The following is a 19,637-nucleotide window of genomic DNA, read 5'->3' on the forward strand; positions in this document are numbered from 1 at the left end:
GAAAGATGAGTGAGAGAGATAGAGACGAGAGAAAGAGAGCTAAGAAAAAGATGAGAGAGAGAGAGAGAGAGAGAGAGAAGAGAAAGATGAGTGAGAGATAGAGAGATGAGAGACGAGAGAGAGAGAAGAGAAAGATGAGTGAGAGAGACAGAGACGAGAGAAAGAGAGATAAGAAAAAGATGAGAGATGAGAGAGAGAGAGAGAGAGAGAGAGAGAGAGAGAATGAATATTCTTATATGTGAATTGTTTTATATTCAGCCCCACACATGCTCTACAGCTCAGATAACACCGCAGGGGCAAACAGCACTGTGGCGGATTTGAGGGAAACCCAGCATCAGGGTTAATATTCATAATGTTCATTCTGGTGCTGATGCGCATCTTTTACGCAGCCCGCCCTCCATGACGTAAGCCAAGGTAGATAAAAACTCAAGTTTGGCAAAGCTCTGCTCTGCACAGGTCCGGTGTTCAGCGGCTTTTGCTTTGCTTTGGGGAGATTCCATGCATTTCTCCTTATAGGACAGGGGGACAGGGCTGAAAACAGCAAGCTCTAATCTGGCAACCCTGTGGCCGCTGTGGACAGGGAACCGGTGGGTCAGCAGCGGCTCCAGAAAACGCCACTGTGCTTTTATTTGCCTTTCTGGATCTCGGCTGCGTTCATGGGTTGCGGTGGGAGCCGGAGTGATGCCATCGAGCCCAGGCGCAATGAGAGCTGGACCAGAGAGACCGAGTCGACGTGGCTCACCAGCACAGACGCCGAGTGTCCGAACAACAGCATCAGTAAGAATCTAATTTACACACACACACCAATCTGCCATCTCTCTCTCTCTCTCTCTCTCTCTCTCTCTCTCTCACACACACACACACACACACACACACACACACACACACACACACTGTAACTGCGATTCCACAGGCAACGTGCTGACGTCAGGACGCCTTGCTTTGCCATCTTGTAAGGAATACGCAGCATCTGTTTTTATTTACATCACGTTAATTAAACACCTGTATACCTGCTCGTTCATGCAATCAGCCAATCAGGTGGCGGCAACGCAATGCATCAGATCATACAGATACAAGTTAAAAGCGTTCGTGTTCATATCCAACATCAGAATGAGGGGGAATTTGATCATGGCATGGAAGTGCTGATCTCCATAGATTTTCATACCCATCCCTCTCTATAGGGTTTATACAGGATGGTGTGGAAAAACAAGGAGAAAAGCTTTTGTTTAGATCGCAGTTCCAAATAAGTTTGCACTGTAAAATGCATTCATACAAGATGGTGTAAAATCCGTTGTATCGTCACGTTAGTGATGCTGAAAACGTACCACACTGAAAAGCAAAACTTTCACTGCATTGCTTTTTTGAGGTTTAATGAAATATCTGCGTATTGTGTGTTCACCTGATCTTCTGGTATCATAAAGTGTACTAAATCTCTCAAAAACACAACGGGTTCCTTCTAAATCAGATTAGCCCCGCCCTCTTATTAATTATTCATAGAATGGCACCGCCCCCAATCGTGAGTACATTCATAAATGAGCAATGATTGACAGCATAAGAAACACACACACACACACACATGCTGCAGCTGAACCACAGTGAATTGCAGAGGGTCTAAAATCCCCATCCTAATAAAGAAACCGTTTCATTTTTCTTAATTGTTTCCTCCCTCCATTGATTGCTGAACACTTAATCAAGCTTTTCTTAATTACCACTACGTTGTTGATATGACTAGCAACACTAGCATGTCACAGCAGGACCTAAGTTTCTTATTTTCTGCAATATTGTATATTCAGGCAAAAGAACAGATGGCATTTGTTTATGTTGTTAATGTGTATGCGTCATTAAAAAAAATGAAATGAGAGCGCTGGCTCATGTACTGCGTAATATTACCACCTGCTGGATATTTCAGCTAAGTATATTATAAATATTCAAGATCCCACCAGGCCAGGAACAAGATAAGCTTTTATGGATTCTTGTGCATCAAATCCTGCATAGAACATATGCCTGTTTTAGGACCAGGAGCAACGTGATGAGAGAAAGCGACGAGAACATCGACACCCAAGCACAATTACAGCATGACGCAGCCTCAAAACGCAACAGGGAGTACACTGATAAATGCTGCTGCTGCTGCTCTCTAGAAGGAAATCTCATTAATTTCATAACATAACTCTTAGGTCCTGTTGTGAGCTGTAAGATTTATTTTTTTTGGACATCGATTTTATCATTTAATTCTTAAAAGAAAATACAAAACAAAGCAATTTTTCTGTTAGTTTTCATTAAAAAGGATCAAGTTTTGGTTTTGCTTTTAAGTGTGGTTCGTTTTCTCCATGTAACTAATAACAGGTAGGTAAAATAAGTAGATTGTAGGTAATGGTTATTAAAAAAACCCCCACCATAATTACTGTTGCTCTGGTGTAGGATCTTCTCCATACACAAAGGCAGCACAGGATCTGAAAAAATTGCATACCACTATTATAAACTGTCTATAAACTATTATAAACTATAAATAATCTGTTGGTCAGTATGTGTATGTATATATATATATATATATATATATATATATATATGTATATATATATATATATATATATATATATATATATATATATATATATATATATATATATATATATATATATATATATATATACATATATATATATATATATATGGCTCACCTGCCTTGACTTGCATATGAACTTAAGTGACATCCCATTCCTAATCCATAGGGTTCAATATGACGTCGGTCCACCCTTTACAGCTATAACAGCTTCAACTCTTCTGGGAAGGCTGTCCACAAGGTTTAGGAGTGTGTTTATGGGAATTTTTGACCATTCTTCCAGAAGCGCATTTGTGAGGTCACACACTGACGTTGGACGAGAAGGCCTGGCTCTCAGTCTCCGCTCTAATTCATCCCAAAGGTGTTCTGTCGGGTTGAGGTCAGGACTCTGTGCAGGCCAGTCAAGTTCCTCCACACCAGACTCTGTCATCCATGTCTTTATGGACCTTGCTTTGTGCACTGGTGCACAGTCATGTTGGAAGAGGAAGGGGCCAGCTCCAAACTGTTCCCACAAAGTTGGGAGCATGGAATTGTCCAAAATGTCTTGGTATGCTGAAGCATTCAGAGTTCCTTTCACTGGAACTAAGGGGCCAAGCCCAGCTCCTGAAAAACAACCCCACACCATAATCCCCCTCCACCAAACTTTACACTTGGCACAATGCAGTCAGACAAGTACCGTTCTCCTGGCAACCGCCAAACCCAGACTCGTCCATCAGATTGCCAGATGGAGAAGCGCGATTCGTCACTCCAGAGAACGCGTCTCCACTGCTCTAGAGTCCAGTGGCGGCGTGCTTTACACCACTGCATCCGACGCTTTGCATTGCACTTGGTGATGTGTGGCTTGGATGCAGCTGCTCGGCCATGGAAACCCATTCCATGAAGCTCTCTGCGCACTGTTCTTGAGCTAATCTGAAGGCCACATGAAGTTTGGAGGTCTGTAGCGATTGACTCTGCAGAAAGTTGGCGACCTCTTCGCACTATGCGCCTCAGCATCCGCTGACCGCGCTCCATCAGTTTACGTGGCCTACCACTTTGTGGCTGAGTTGCTGTTGTTCCCAAACACTTCCATGTTCTTATAATACAGCTGACAGTTGACTCTGGAATATTTAGGAGTGAGGAAATTTCACGACTGGATTTGTTGCACAGGTGGCATCCTATCACAGTTCCACGCTGGAATTCACTGAGCTCCTGAGAGCGACCCATTCTTTCACAAATGTTTGTAAAAACAGTCTGCATGCCTAGGTGCTTGATTTTATACACCTGTGGCCATGGAAGTGATTGGAACACCTGATTCTGATTATTTGGATGGGTGAGCGAATACTTTTGGCAATATAGTGTATATATATATATATATATATATATATATATATATATATATATATATATATATTACACACACCAATCAGCCATAACATGGTGACAAAAGGGGGACCAACACAATATTAGGCAGGTGGTCATAATGTTAAGGCTGATCGGTGTATTTGGGATGCACTTCACAAACAAGCACAAAGGTCACCAATGACTGAACAGATGACCTAGAAGCAGTGTAGTGGTGTACTCTTGAATCCTGCTTTTATTTGTTCTACCAAATGTTCTAAAGTAGGAGAAAACTGTAATTACGTATATAAATGCAAGCATTTGGTTAAACAAATCTGATGCTGATAAAAATGTTCGTCAGCTGCGTTATCTAGCTCATTAAAAGTGGTTCGAATTTAGACATCTTAGACGTCTTAGACGTTTCCATTTAGAGTTAGAACACTACGAACAATCTCTGGTACGAAGAGCCCATCAGTGGTTTCTTTCAAAACAAACCATTTAAGACTCCATTTGAAGTAATTGCATGAAGTAATTTCAGTAGAGAATGGACTGACAAATGACTACCACGGGTGTTTCCATTTCAAAGTCCCCCGCCGAGCCTTATTCACTTTAGACGGGACTACATCAGTAACTCCATTGTGAAACAGGAAAATGGACAGGGATGTTATGGGGCTTGACTCGATTTTCACGTGAGCCAATTATGTCCAAGATACGTCACGTGCAAGCTTTATTTTCTCCCACATGAGACCTATTCAGATAAGTGATTTTCACTAGTGTTATTTGCAACAAAAAAGGACCTTGGGGGAAAATAAGATGCAGCAATTAAGGCTAGCTGCTACTATAGGTTAATAGCCGTAATTTGAAACCCGATAGCATGAGGTAAATGCCTTGAGTATTGACCCCATTTTGTAGTGTTACAAACTGAAGTGGACCTACAGACGACTCTTCTTCTTCTTCTTCTTTCGGCTTTTCCCTTCAGGGGTCGCCACAGCGAATCATCTCTCTCCACCTATCCCTATCTTCTGCATCTTGCACCCACTAGCTTCATATCCTCATTTATTCCATCCATATACCTCCTCTTTGTCCTTCCTCTTTGCCGCCTGCCTGGCAGCTCCATGTCCAACATTCTCCTACTGATATACTCACTCTCCCTCCTCTGAACATGTCCAAACCATCTTAATCTGGCATTCGCGTGGTTAAATTTGGCAAGGTTTTACTCCTTACTTACTTTTTTTTATTGATACATACAATTTTAAGAACATTAATAAATGGCTAATGCCTGAATGATGTATTCACTAAGAGCAATCCTGTATAGTTTCGTCAATTCAAGCATTTTTGGCTACAACAATCTCAAAAAACCTGTGGTGAAATCCTGGAAACCTGATTTATACACTAGGATAATATATTATAATATATGATACCATGACTGATTTTGAGCCCCTGCTCTGCTTTATTTGTTTATTTATTTATTTATTTGGAGGACACTGAATTTAAGAATAGTGCTACTTAAATACAATTTTATATATATAGTTTAACATTTTTCAGTGTCACAAGAATTAATTCTGGTGTGTTTTCTTGCTGTCTTTTCCCCATAGGTAAAAGTGTGGAAGCGCGATCTTCTCTGTCTTCTAAAGACAAAAGAATGGTTAACACAGGCATACAGTGTGGAAAAACACCCTTAACCTCTAGCACATGTACAAATCAACAGAGAAGGTCTGGATTTTTTTTTTTATGTGTATGAAGTTATTGTTTCTGTCTTTTTCTTTAAATTTTCAGGAAATAAGTCAACAGAAGAATTTATATTCTGTACAGTATACACCGATCAGGCATAACATTATGAGGTGAAGTGAATAAGACTGATGATCTCCTCATCATGGCACCTGTTAGTGGGTGGGATATATTAGGCAGCAAGTGAACATTTTGTCCTCAATGTTGATGTGTTAGAAGCAGGAAAAATGGACAAGTGTAAGGATTTGAGCGAGTTTGACGAAGGACCAAATTGTGATGGCTAGACCACTGGATCAGAGCATCTCCAAAACTGAAGATCTTGTGGGGTGTTCCCGGTCTGCAGTGGTCAGTATCTATCAAACGTGTTCCAAGGAAGGAACAGTGGTGAACCGGAGACAGGGTCATGGGTGACCAAGCTCATTGATACACGTGGGGAGAGAAGGCTGGCCCGTGCGATCCGATCCAACAGACGAGCTACTGTTGCTCAAATTGCTGAAGAAGTTAATGCTGGTTCTGATAGAAGGGTGTCAGAATACACAGTGTATGACGGGTCAGGGCAGCAAAAGGGGGACCCACACAATATTATGCAGCTGGTCATAATGTTATGCCTGATTAGTGTATGTATGGCAGTCTAAGGAAAATGAGTGGATGTTGCTGTGGCTGATACACAACCAAAAAAGATTTTAAAAATAAGATTTTGGCCAAAATGTAGGTTTTTGTACCTTTAAGAAACCATAAATTCAATACAATATATTACATCAAATTTATGTGGAAATGTCTTATATGAATACAAGCTTTTCAGTTGTCTTCTACTCTGTATAACACATGTACCACGGCTTGATCGTGTAATATGAACAAGGCAGATTTCAGAAGCGGATGCGTGCAGAGCTTTCTGTTCATGATCCAGCGATGATATCTTGTTCTTTTACAGCCAGCAAACGAAACTGGAGAGCGTCCAAGAAAGTGACTGTTCCCTCAAATGATGTTTCGTGAAGCAGTGACGCAGCCTCAGACCCAGCTAAGCCAAAATGGAGGAGAGGGAGATCATTCATACATGAAAAGGAGAGTAACAAGGGGTTGGTCTGGTGATATGACTGTAATTAGGGACATGAGCAGGTTTCAGCAGTCAAGAGAAGACACTGATTAACATCCCCCAGCATACACTCTGAAACGAGTGGCTCTCTTATACCTTAATGGCATCATAATAAGGTTTACGCTGCAAGGAAAGAAACAGTAGTGTAATATCTAGCCCATAAAAAAAACAGCCGATTCCAACTTGGCTAGTAAACATTTAGCAAAAAGTCTAGACGTATTTATTCCTATTTTGTTGGGCCAACTACTTTGCACATACTGTATAAGGACTGAATGCACTGTGAGCTTCCCAGTGAAGGGCTTTTGTAGTTTGCGCTGTGTATGTGTGTGTTTTCTTTTTTCCCTTGTGTGAAAGAAATGAGACAGTTATTTATGTTCCAACAGACTAAATCATGGATACGTTATTGAACAAGGTTACTATTGTACTGTTACTTTATGTAATGGATATGAGTGGAATGATGTAGAACAATCATGGTGTTAAAAATTGAGCATATTTTGGTATCAGGTATCAGACAACATTTAATGACTTACAAAATAACAGCATATGGAAATAATGGGCTTTTTGATGAATTACCAGAATAGCTGCATCGATACTGAGCAAAATGTATAGTATTTAAGACCTCATCATACCACTACACCATCACACCCCCAGCTATAATTGTAAATGAAATTAGCAGCCTTTTATTAAGTATTCTTGATATATTTACAAATTACTGTGTACTGCCCTTGTTTTTTTACTTTATTTATTTATTTTTTTTCTTAATTATAGGCCTTGTGTCTCTTAAATTGACAGAACTCTATATTACTGAATCACAAATCAGTGACATGCATCATTCACCATGCTGAGTGTTTTCCTTGGGTTGATAATAATTAAATATCAAACTGCTTGATTGGTAAAAGCTAAACGATTACTAGGCTACATGCACAGGCTTGCCTGTAATTAATATTATTCAGACTACTTCAAATTACAGTGTGCTTCGCGCTTTTGTGTGACGTGTGAATTATTATGTTTACTTTAATAAAGAATGAGATGGTGTGATTTCATGACTCGTGTTAACATAGCCACTAGGTGGCGCTGACAGAACATGATAGCCATATCTATGATATATAATATATTGCTAAAAGTTCTGGGACACCCCTCCAAATCATTGACTTCAGGTCTTGTTTTTCAGGGGGTTGGGCTCGGGCTCTTAGCTCCAGTGAAAGGAACTCTTAATGCTTCAGCTTCATACCAAGACATTTTGGACAATTTCATGCTCCCAACTTTGTGGGAACAGTTTGGGGATGACCCCTTCCTGTTCCAACATGACTGCACACCAGTGCACAAAGCAAGGTCCATAAAGACATGGATGAGAGAGTTTGGTGTGGAGGAACTTGACTGGCCTGCACAGAGTCCTGACCTCAATCTGATGGAACACCTTTGGGATGAATTAGAGTGGAGACTGTGAGCCAACATCAGTGCCTGACCTCACAAATGCGCTTCTAGAGGAATGGTCAAAAATTCCCATAAACACACTCCTAAACCTTGAGGAAAGTCTTCCCAGAAGAGTTGAAGCTGTTATAGCTGAAAAGGGTGGGACAACTCCATATTACATTCATGTGCATGTAAAGGCAGACGTCCCAGTTTTGGCCTGGTTCACAGTCTCCGCTCTAATTCATTCATACTGTAGTGAATTTTATATTTCTCTTATAATGAAACGACGTTTAATGAAGAGAACAATAATAATAATAATAATAATAATAATAATAATAATAATAATAATACAATCATAGCCACCTATCTCTAATATTAATACATTGATCAAGCCATAACATTAAAAAGCACTGACAGGTGAAGTAAATAACATTTATTATCTTGTTACATTGTCAACCTGACAAGTGGTGTGATATAGTAGGCAGCAAGTGAATAGTCGGTTTTTGATGTGTTGGGAAGCAGGAAATGGGCAAGTGTATGGATCTGAGTGACTTTGACATAAATAGAACCGTGTTCCCAGTATGTACTGTTTAGTACCTACTGAGAGTGCTTCACCTGTCAAGTGGTGGAGTGCATGCCTCAAAAGTCAGAGCTGTTTTGGCAGCACAAAGTCCATCTACACGATATTATGCAAGTGTGTTTAATATTATGGCTAATCTGTGTATATTTTCCTCAAAAAAGGCTTCTGTTTCTGCTTCTATGTGTTGCTATGAAATAAATGCGGCTCTAAAGAATTTTAGACAAATCAAATCCCCCATTTAGAGCATTTCAGAATTTCACTGTGACTGTTCACAACAGTAATATCAGTGCAACAACATCTGTTACAGTCGCTCAGTAGTTTGTTTACAGTGTAGCTGCATGTTTATGGAATAATCTATACCCGTATCTGAAGATATTGTATAAACTTTTATGCTTGCGTACTTGTAAATTTAGCACTTCCTCCATTTTGAATCTTCAACAGCGGTGTTGCTGTTAACACCATTAAATTGATAATTTTCCGATAACAAAAACAAGTGTTTTATTCCTCTGATAGCACTGCATTTTTGCAATGCTAGCAATGTGTTATTTTGTGTAGTAAGGAAATGTACTAGATATTGAAAATGACACATCATACATAATGTTTGGGGAAGATTTGGTTCTTGTTATCACTTCGAAGATATACACCCACCAGGCATAACATTATGACCACCTGCCTAATATTGTGTTGGTCCACCTTTTGCTGCCAAAACAGCCCTGACCCGTCATTCACTCTGTATTCTGACACCTTTCTATCAGAACCAGCATTAACTTCTTCAGCAATCTGAGCAACAGTAGCTCATCTGTTGGATCGGATCACACGGGCCAGCCTTCACTCCACACGTCCATCAATGAGACTTGGCCGCCCATGACCCTGTCACTGTTCCTTCTTTGGACCACTTTTGATAGATACTGACCACTGCAGACCGGGAACACCCCACAAGAGCTGCAGTTTTGGAGATGCTCTGATCCAGTGGTCTAGCCATCACAATTTGGGCCTTCGTCAAACTCGCTCAAATCCTTACGCTTGTCCATTTTTCCTCACACAAACTCGACCATCTGATTTTGGAACTAAAAGAATTATTGTAAGACGTCTTGAGAAACTGGAATGAAAAAGTTGTTTGGTTATTGCTTAGTTTATTTTTGAAGTAGATCACAATTCACTCTTAATAGTGACAACAATTACATGAAAGATCGATTTGATCAAAAATCACGCTGTTTACCAATTTCAACCATAATCGAAGTCAAAGCAGTCATGAGAATGCTATGAAACCTCACAAATTGTAAAAATGACACTGATGATCCTCAAAGGCTGTGATTTCTCCTAGTGACGTCACTTCAACATGGCGGCGCCCGTAGTGGAAAAGTATGAACAAGAAATAACTGCGTGATCTGAGTTTGGAAACTCCTCTGTGTGTTGGAAATCGTTGAATACCTGGTCGATCAAACCTTTCCAGTTCCCACTTGGGCATGATCGCAGCAGTGCGGGTCAAAACTGTCGTCGTGACGTCACGCTGCCACACCTTGAAGGGCTTGTGCTGAAATTTCGGAATATGTCTCCTTTTAGGACCGCGCGGACGAAAAAAAAAAAAAAAGCCGTCATATGACCGGGGCGGGCTGCTGGAGATGAACACGAATACAACGCAGGAGCGCGTGCGCGCGCACACGCCAACACACACACACACACACACACACCAGATCGCCGGAGCTGCGGAGCAGAATGGAAAGAGTGTGTGAGCAGCGTGGATGTATGGAGTGAAGGAAGGATGCTCCAGCTCTGTAAAGGACGTTATCTTTTATTTATTTAATTAATTCCTTATTGTTTGTCATAAACAAACAGAAATCCGCCGCCACTCTAAAAGGGTGATATAATAATAATAACAACACAATAACAACAACAACAACTATAATAATAATGGCCAAGCCGCCTGGGAATGAAGACGGAGCAATAACGTTAATCTCCTCCATTGACGGAGGCACCGAAGTGGACTCTGGGGATGGAGAAGACCTGTGTCTGGAGGAAATTTTATCCCTTTACGCTCAGCCCATAAATGAGGAACAAGCGTGGGCAGTGTGTTATCAGTGTTGCCAGTTTTTCAGCCAGTTTAAACGCAGGAGACGGAATTCCCAATCCCAACCCGGTGTGGATGTAGCCAAGAAGATTGAAGGACCAGGCGATGTGCGGATCTGTAAAGACGGGACTATTAGAGTACAGCAGATAAACCCCTCAGGTAAATCAATATATACAACACAAATCAGTTTAATTACAATGAATACGAACGTAACCGTGCGTTATTGGGATTAAAAGGAATGATTACGCATGCGCTGTGCGGGTTCTGTAGCTAGCTGTTTGTTTACCAGACGCTCCATCATCTCTACCTCTCTCTCTCTCCCACTTCATTAACAAATACAGCCACGTTATGAAGAGATCAGGGCTGAACCTCAAATTAGATATCGGAGTGCACTAGATGGGGGGGGGGTGAAGATATTGTTCCAGACGCGGTGCAGTGCGCTGATGTAGGGATAAAGAAGGGATTGGGATTCAGCCAAGGTGTCGGCTGCATAGCTGCGTGCAGGATACAGGACTTTAAATAGCACAGGCTTTTGTGTTTGCGTGTGTGTTTTGTTTTTAATCCCTCAGTTTTGGTAAGAGGTGGTGTATTTTCTATTTACGAAATAATAAGAGAAGAGAGAGCGTTAAAAAATGTTGCTTTCTGTTTTCCTTTTCACTGTAAACAATAGGAGCATGCAGTCAATGCAGTGGGGCACAGTGGCAGCAAAATGTCTCTCTGTCTTGCACTTAAAAACAAAAATAAAAATATGACAGGATATATTGTTGCAAGAGAAATTCTCAAACACTCCATGATGCATGTCCTAGCTCTTTGAATGTCTTACAATGTCAGGAAATTGGGCATGAACTTCACACCTGACCCTGACAATGAAGGGATGCAGGGATGCTGAAAAGGCTCAGTGCTCCCCCATTATAGTGTAATAGATTAAAGCTTTCTCTTTTCTACGTATATGATGCATTTTATTTTATTTTTTAAACACAAACACATCTTGCAGCACCGCAAAGTTTATTAACCTATACAGTATGTATAGATAAAGCCAGCCCCCACCCCCATTTTGAAATGTATGTCGTCTCAGGTTCCCCAGTGTTGCCCCAGGGTTCCGCTTTCACACTAGTGTTATTTTGTGTAATTTTATCTTTCTGCTGACTCGACCCTTTCACCCCCTTCCCCCAAATCTATAAGCGTGCATGAACCTGATCGCTATTGTGCTTCAGAAACCAGCTCCTACTGATATCCTCCTAAAACACAATAGTACATTTTACACAAGTTTTCTCTAATCACTTCTGTTTTATTCCTCTTTCTATTTCTAAAAAGAAAGAATGACTTTATTTTTACTCCGTTACGCTTAACATTGCAGATCGCTATAAAGGCTATAAACAATCATTTTTTTAACAACCTCTTTTGCAGCTCACTTAAGAAACCGCAAAGTACAGCATTACCTCCGACTGGCACTGGAGACTCCTTCCAAAAATGTGTCATTTAGATTCATTACCAATTGTGCGTGTTTCACTCAGGCAGCTTTTACCACCGTTGAATATTTCTGGCAACTCACAGCGACTTATATGAATAAAACGCCTGATGGTGAGCTGTTTCCATGATGATTTGCTCTAGTTAGAGTGATCCAGCCATTAATGAGAATCACAGAGTGTAAACCTATTCATTCAGAGTTGATTAAATGAGTCTCTTGCTGCCTTAGCATGTCTCCAGGCCTTTTTTTTCCCCAAAGCTTGGTACTTGTGCCAAGAAAGCAGAGCTTGTTTTTCTGTTTCGGGTTAGTTCTGTTCGCGATTAAGCTTTGTGGTTTAATTCCATGCATCCTAATGTGTTGTGTATCTCAGTAACCCAACCCCACTCTCTGTATTGTCCTTGGTGCAGCAGTGTCACTGGAATTGTCCAGTTCAGCTTCCGATGACGTACATTTTACATTTAAAGAGTGTTAATTAATTAAGTGATTATTTCTGTGCTCATTTTCTGCAGTTTTGTTATATTTTGAGCAAAGAAGTAAAGCTTATTAAATCTCCCCTATAATGTGCATAACGCAGCAAGACCAGTTTTTGGACTGAGAAGTGGATACTGGTTTCTTGCTAAGCACGTTTTGTTGCTGTACTCCTTTTTTTTTTTTGTTGGTCTCTAAGGGGGAAAGTGACCGTTGGAGTGACACTGGGTTTATTCATTGGAGGCAGAAAGAAACTCGGGCAGTCAGCCAGCCTTTACCCAAACATTGTGTCAGAAGTGGCATTAGAGTGAGAGCTGAAACGTGAGGGTGTGTGTGTGTGTGTGTGCAGGATTTATACTACCCCCCCCTACTTTCCCATGAATTTATTCATGTACAAGCAATCTACATAATGTAGCCTCCTTCATGTGACAGATATATTACATTATACCCCTCTTGTTTTTCTCTTTTCCAGATAAATACACACAGCATAATTCCTCCTCTGAGGTGAGTCTTCCTTTTTCCTAAACTCTTTTTTTTTTTCTTAAGTGAAACTCTTGAGTCATGCCAAACGCCTTGAAATGCTCCTCCTGAGTATTCAGCCATTCACAGGGAGGACGGTGAAGGTGTAACGTTAGCCAAAGGCAATTATTACACTATATTGTATGTTTGTTTAGTGTCTATAGAGACATAATTGCTTACTTCACCTTTCATCCGCAGCCATTAACAGCCAGTTGTTTCAGGTTGGCATGACGACTAGAATGCAATGCAGACGGACAGCTTCGACCTGGAGCATGTGTTGAGTTTCTGGGTTCTTTCAGTGCTTCTGTGCTTTTGGAGACGAGTTCTGAGTTTCTCTTTAAGCAGTTCAGTTTAATATGGGAAGATAGCTGAAACTACTAAACTGGTGTGGGATTTACCTGTCTGGTAAAAATAAATAAATAAATGAATGAATGAATGAATGAATGAATGAATGAATAAATAAATAAATAAAAAAAATGAAGGCAGGAAGGAGTGGTTAAAAAGAGCTATGAATTGAGTAGCATCTTTGGTTTGCCTGGAGGATTAGCGAATGAAGTTATTTGTTTCTGTGTCTGATATTGGAATTACAAATATATATATATATATATGTCATCAAACATAAGGCCTAGTTGGCTAAATCGAATATTTGGGAAGTGTCCAGAAAGAACAGATGGGACATAGCAACACTCCTGCACACATGTAAGCGCATACGTTCTATATTACAGAAAAAACGAGAAGTAAAAGTAAACCGGTATTAAAATGTTTGGTGTGTAATCACTTACTGCCTTGGCATTTAGGAAGATAAAGCTCTTCATCACATGGCTCTGTTTGCCGACTTCTGTGACGGTGAAACAAACACTCGGTCATCATTCGTCTCTTTGCAGCATGCATACAGTGCTCAGGCGAGCGAGTCTGCCATATCAGCATGCATGGACATGTGAGAGTTAGTGAACGTTTGCCAAGAACAGTCAAGCAAATGAATCAATGTTTGCTCTGACTGATGTCTCTGAAAACGAAGTACAGCATTACGCCCATCATCCTTCTCCTCACCCAGGCTTGTGTGTGTACAGTAATGCTGTCCTCTGTTGCTCCTTTGCTAACTCCCTCAGACGCTCTGTCTCCTTCTTCCGTCTCGGCTCATGTGATAGCGCAGAGTTACATCACGCTTCAAGCAAGTGATCTCTCCGAACAAGAGTTTCTCCATAGCTTTCTTAAGTTTCACAAAGCCCTATTCGGATTGGATTAGTTAATCAGAGGACGACTGTAATACTGATAAAAATTAAACACATGAGGACCGAGTTTCTAGTGAGTTGTATTTTCAACAAACCCGTGGGTGTGTGTGTGTGTATATTTTAATTTAGGTAGAACCAACGTTCCAGCAAAAACAGAATAAGAATATACCTTATCGGTTTACTGACTCGGAAAGTAGTTAATATCTTTGGGATGGTCAGTGATATACATGCTATGAGACGAAGTATGGCAGGCAGCAGTAGATAAACATCTTCTTTATGAGAAAATCACTGACGTGTATCCGGATATAGATGATCATTTCACCTGCTGAGTTTGGTGAAAACAGCAGCATTCGACTTTCTTGGAGGAGGACAGAGAAATGGCCCAACCAGATATCAGAATTAAAATAAAATTCTGTTGTATTTGTATAGCACTTTGGATAGCAACAATGGACACTGTCGCAGAGCAGCTACAAATTTTTTTAATTTATATTTATCCCTATCAAGCAAGCAATGGCAAGGAAAACCCCCTGAGACGACATGAGGAAGAGACCTTGAAATCCGAGAGGTTAACCTTTAAAGTAACCCCATATTAATCTAAAATAAGATAAACATTAACATCAGGTTTTCGTATGTCTTCAGCTACCTCATGCTATCCAGCATAACTTTACTCAGATGAAAAGCAACAAGCCGATCCAGACCTATACATAATAAAGTGCAAATCACCATGAAGACCACTTCCAGCCAAGGGCAAGCATGCTCCTGATATATCCTCCTCCTCCTCCTCTTCCTCCTCCTCTTGTGCTGCAAGTACCCACCTGTGTGACACAGTTTCTTACTTCTGAGTTATGAGAGGGAGTGTTATATAAAATATCACTGGAATGCAGGGTTGGTGTGATTCATCCTTTCCTGCTACCATTATTTCTTTTGGGAAGACTTCGATCCTCATGTAAAGAGCTGACCCACTTTCCCCATTAACTCAGCTGGAACCCAGGCGTCTTCCAAATAGATGAATGGTCAGTCACACTGGATTGCTGGCCTCATCTCAATAGGTTTCACTCTGAACAAACTCAAAAGCTAAAATGTGTGAATGCTATGGACGTTTTGTTATGCAGTAGGCAGCCTCCTGCAGATCTGAGACTTTGTTGGACCGTGATGATGCCAGCAGCTATTTCTCTCTGGAGAGAAAAAACGCAAATGATCTGAGATCGGTGTCCATCTGGCAGCATCGAGTGGGTAAAGCATGGGGGTTCCATCGCTATGGTGCTCAGACAAAGAGGATCAGATTTCAGGAGTTTTAGGTTTGAGGATTGCCAGACTTATAGTTATTATAAGCTTCCCGAATCATAGTGTAATGTCTTGATGTTTTTTCAACATTCATGTGAAGGCAATATGCTTAAAATGGAATGGTTACTGGACACAAAATCTTACTGGACACCTAGATCACTTGACCATATCTCCTTGCTGAACATCCCATTCTAGATTTGCTCACAGTAACCATTCAATCTTCTGGGAAGGCTTTCTGCAAGATTTCAGTGAGATCAGACTCTGATATTGGTTGAGGAGGTCTGGGGTGGAGTCCAGTTCATCCCAAAGACGTTCAGTGGGGTTGAGTCAGAATCGGGGTTCTGTGCAGGACGCTCAAGTTCTTCCTCTCCAGCCTTAGCACACTATGTCTTTATAATGCTCAGTGTGTGCACATAGGCATTGTCATGCCGGAAAAGGCCTCTTAGTTCCAGTGATCATATAGTGTATGTGAGTGAAATTTAGCTAATCTTAGATTTGTCATGGCTGTGCACCATAGAGCTGTGCACCAGATCTGGGATTCCTGTGTCTTTCCTGAGTTTAGGTCTGTGTGTCTCCTCTCTGAATTCTCAAATTGCCCTTATGTGTGAATGTGTGTTAGTATAGTGCCCTGTAATTGTCTGACTTCCTATCTATGGTGTGTTCCTGCTTAACACCCAGTGTTCATGGGGTAGACTCCAAATCCTCCTCCACCCTCACCACAACACTGGTTATTAATAATGAATGAATGAATGAATGAATGAATGATGGAGCATCTAGAATATATATCACATACCTGGCAGTCCACGACTATCAGAATCTTGTTATAGAAGAAGGTTATATAAATACAGTAAACCACACTGTTTCTGGTTGTTTGCATTTGGATCTGTTTTTACTGTAGCAACATTTATCTTCAATCCGTAAAAGTAAAGTCTGGCTTGAAAGACTAAAGTTAAAAGAATGGGCTTGTTTGCTGAGAGGTTGGCATGGTGCTTGTCATTTAATCCTAAGCTTAAAACTGCAACAAAGCCTAGTTCTTTCACCTCACATACGAATGCCTTCTCAGCTGACTGTGTGTATGTGTTTCTGAATAAGAATGACGTAGATGATGCCGGTCACATACACACAGTGTTCTCTTAGTACTGATGTAACCACAGCGAGTGCATTGTATGTGATTATGACCACCTGAAGCAATATGGTTAGTTCTGAAGAAGCGAATCTATCTGTTGATATAGGAGCAAATTCCTGCTTTTTGTGTTGTGTTTGTGGAGCTTCCGGTGTGTAGATGCATTCAGCTGGAGGTTTGAGGTGAGAGACGGCGAGTGATTTGAGGCAGTGGTGTGTGAAGGCCAAGCATGAACCCTTCACTCTTCACTGAGCTTGACATGCAGATTAGTTTCCTTTCTTCAGAAATAATGAGCACATATAGCACAACCTTCATCATTTCCAATTCATATAGAGCCTTTTGATTCTTGATAGTGTAGAGATAAAGTCAGGGGTCAGCTATGCTATTGCTATGCTTAAGAGAAGCCTTCTGAAAACAAACTAGAACTTATTTAGTAGACATTTTTTTTATAGTAAAAGGGATCAGCAACTAGACTTGTGCAATATAATGATTTAAACAGCTCTAGACAATATTACACTGCTACAATAACCAAAGACATTTTCTCTGTTATACTGTATTATCTGACCTGATCTGCATTATTTTTGCAGAGGCTCAGAGTATGCTGTTATAAGTTATCACTAGAAATATACCAAAAGAGCAGTCTTTCATTCCATCTATCCATTTTCTATATCTGCTTTATTCCTAATCAGGGTCACAGGGATCTGCTGGAGCCTATCCTAGCACACATTGGGCAAAAGGCAGGGGTACACCCTGGACAGGTCACCAGTCCATCACAGGGCCAAACATACACTATATTGCCAAAAGTATTCGCTCACCTGCCTTGACTCGCGTATGAACTTAAGTGACATCCCATTCCTAATCCATAGGATTCAATATGACGTCGGTCCACCCTTTGCAGCTATAACAGCTTCAGCTCTTCTGGGAAGGCTGTCCACAAGGTTTAGGAGTGTGTTTATGGGAATTTTTGACCATTCTTCCAGAAGCGCATTTGTGAGGTCACACACTGATGTTGGACGAGAAGGCCTGGCTCTCAGTCTCCACTCTAATTCATCCCAAAGGTGTTCTATCGGGTTGAGGTCAGGACTCTGTGCAGGCCAGTCAAGTTCCTCCACACCAGACTCTGTCATCCATGTCTTTATGGACCTTGCTTTGTGCACTGGTGCACAGTCATGTTGGAAGAGGAAGGGGCCAGCTCCAAACTGTTCCCACAAAGTTGGGAGCATGGAATTGTCCAAAATGTCTTGGTATGCTGAAGCATTCAGAGTTCCTTTCACTGGAACTAAGGGGCCAAGCCCAGCTCCTGAAAAACAACCCCACCCCATAATCCCCCCTCCACCAAACTTTACACTTGGCACAATGCAGTCAGACAAGTACCGTTCTCCTGGCAACCGCCAAACCCAGACTCATCCATCAGATTGCCAGATGGAGAAGCGCGATTCGTCACTCCAGAGAACGCGTCTCCACTGCTCTAGAGTCCAGTGGCGGCGTGCTTTACACCACTGCATCCGACGCTTTGCATTGCACTTGGTGATGTATGGCTTGGATGCAGCTGCTCGGCCATGGAAACCCATTCCATGAAGCTCTCTGCGCACTGTTCTTGAGCTAATCTGAAGGCCACATGAAGTTTGGAGGTCTGTAGCGATTGAGTCTGCAGAAAGTTGGCGACCTCTTCGCACTATGCGCCTCAGCATCCGCTGACCCCGCTCCATCAGTTTACGTGGCCTACCCCTTCGTGGCTGAGTTGCTGTCGTTCCCAAACACTTCCACGTTCTTATAATACAGCTGACAGTTGACTCTGGAATATTTAGGAGTGAGGAAATTTCACGACTGGATTTGTTGCACAGGTGGCATCCTATCACAGTTCCACGCTGGAATTCACTGAGCTCCTGAGAGCGACCCATTCTTTCACAAATGTTTGTAAAAACAGTCTGCATGCCTAGGTGCTTGATTTTATACACCTGTGGCCATGGAAATGATTGGAACACCTGATTCTGATTATTTGGATGGGTGAGCGAATACTTTTGGCAATATAGTGTATAGACAGACAACCACACACTTACTCCTATGGGCAATTTAGAATTACCAATCAACCCAATGTACATGGTTTTTGGACTGTGGGAAGAAACCGGAATACCCAGAGTAAACCCATGCAGGCACAGGGAGAGCATGCAAACTCCACACAGTTTCCACTCGACATACAGATCTGGAATCACATGGCATATGTGTTTTGAGCTCCAGCTCCACACTCCACCCTGCCTGTTCGAACCCAGGACCTTCTTGCTGTGAGGATACAGTACTAACCACTAAGCCGCCGTGCTGCCCCCTTTCTCAATCCAATAAAAGAAGAAATAAGCCAATCGACATACAGATCTGGAATCATATGGCATATGTGTTTTGAGCTCCAGCTGACACCAGCTCTGCCCCCTTCACATGCTTTCTACTGGACCTATAGGGCATCCTTTTGTCCGTGTAAATTTAAAATAAAAAGTTTATTAATATGAAACATCACATCAGTGTACAGCATGTTTGAACATATCAACAATATCAGTTGACTATATTTATGTGGAATGTGCTTGAGATAAAGTCAACCAAAATTAACAGTCGGTTAAAAACAGCATGAAAGCATGAACATTTTGACCTAAAAAGCATTAAAAAAATTGTGCTCTTTACAAGTAATAATGATGATGGTGATGATATTTAGAAAGTGATTGCTGTTTATTTCTCTTGCACCGTCCGATGCTCAGATGTGTTCAAACACTTTCAGCAGCAGCAGAGCATCCCATA

General features: G+C 41.3%; 2 protein-coding genes across 4 annotated transcripts in view; both read left to right on the forward strand.

Annotated features, from left to right (window-relative positions):
- Positions 1-328: 328 nt before the first annotated feature.
- si:ch211-215i13.3 (uncharacterized) lies at positions 329-7,736 on the forward strand. The gene is made up of 3 exons (XM_058404499.1): positions 329-777; positions 5,473-5,590; positions 6,537-7,736. The coding sequence occupies exons 1-3, from the start codon at positions 657-659 to the stop codon at positions 6,586-6,588; spliced, it is 291 nt and encodes a 96-aa protein (XP_058260482.1). The 5' UTR covers positions 329-656; the 3' UTR covers positions 6,589-7,736.
- A 2,616-nt stretch (positions 7,737-10,352) lies between these two features.
- spire1a (spire-type actin nucleation factor 1a) overlaps positions 10,353-19,637 on the forward strand; it is a 44,067-nt gene continuing 34,782 nt past the window's right edge. For all 3 annotated transcript variants that reach the window (XM_058404786.1, XM_058404787.1, XM_058404788.1), the window contains exons 1-2: positions 10,353-10,918; positions 13,168-13,199. In XM_058404786.1, the coding sequence (XP_058260769.1) occupies positions 10,603-10,918; positions 13,168-13,199 (348 nt within the window). In that variant the 5' untranslated portion in view covers positions 10,353-10,602. The remainder of the gene's footprint in view (positions 10,919-13,167; positions 13,200-19,637) is intronic.

This window comes from Hemibagrus wyckioides, linkage group LG12 (genome assembly GCF_019097595.1).
Source record: "Hemibagrus wyckioides isolate EC202008001 linkage group LG12, SWU_Hwy_1.0, whole genome shotgun sequence".
In the NCBI taxonomy this organism is placed as follows: Eukaryota; Metazoa; Chordata; class Actinopteri; order Siluriformes; family Bagridae; genus Hemibagrus; species Hemibagrus wyckioides.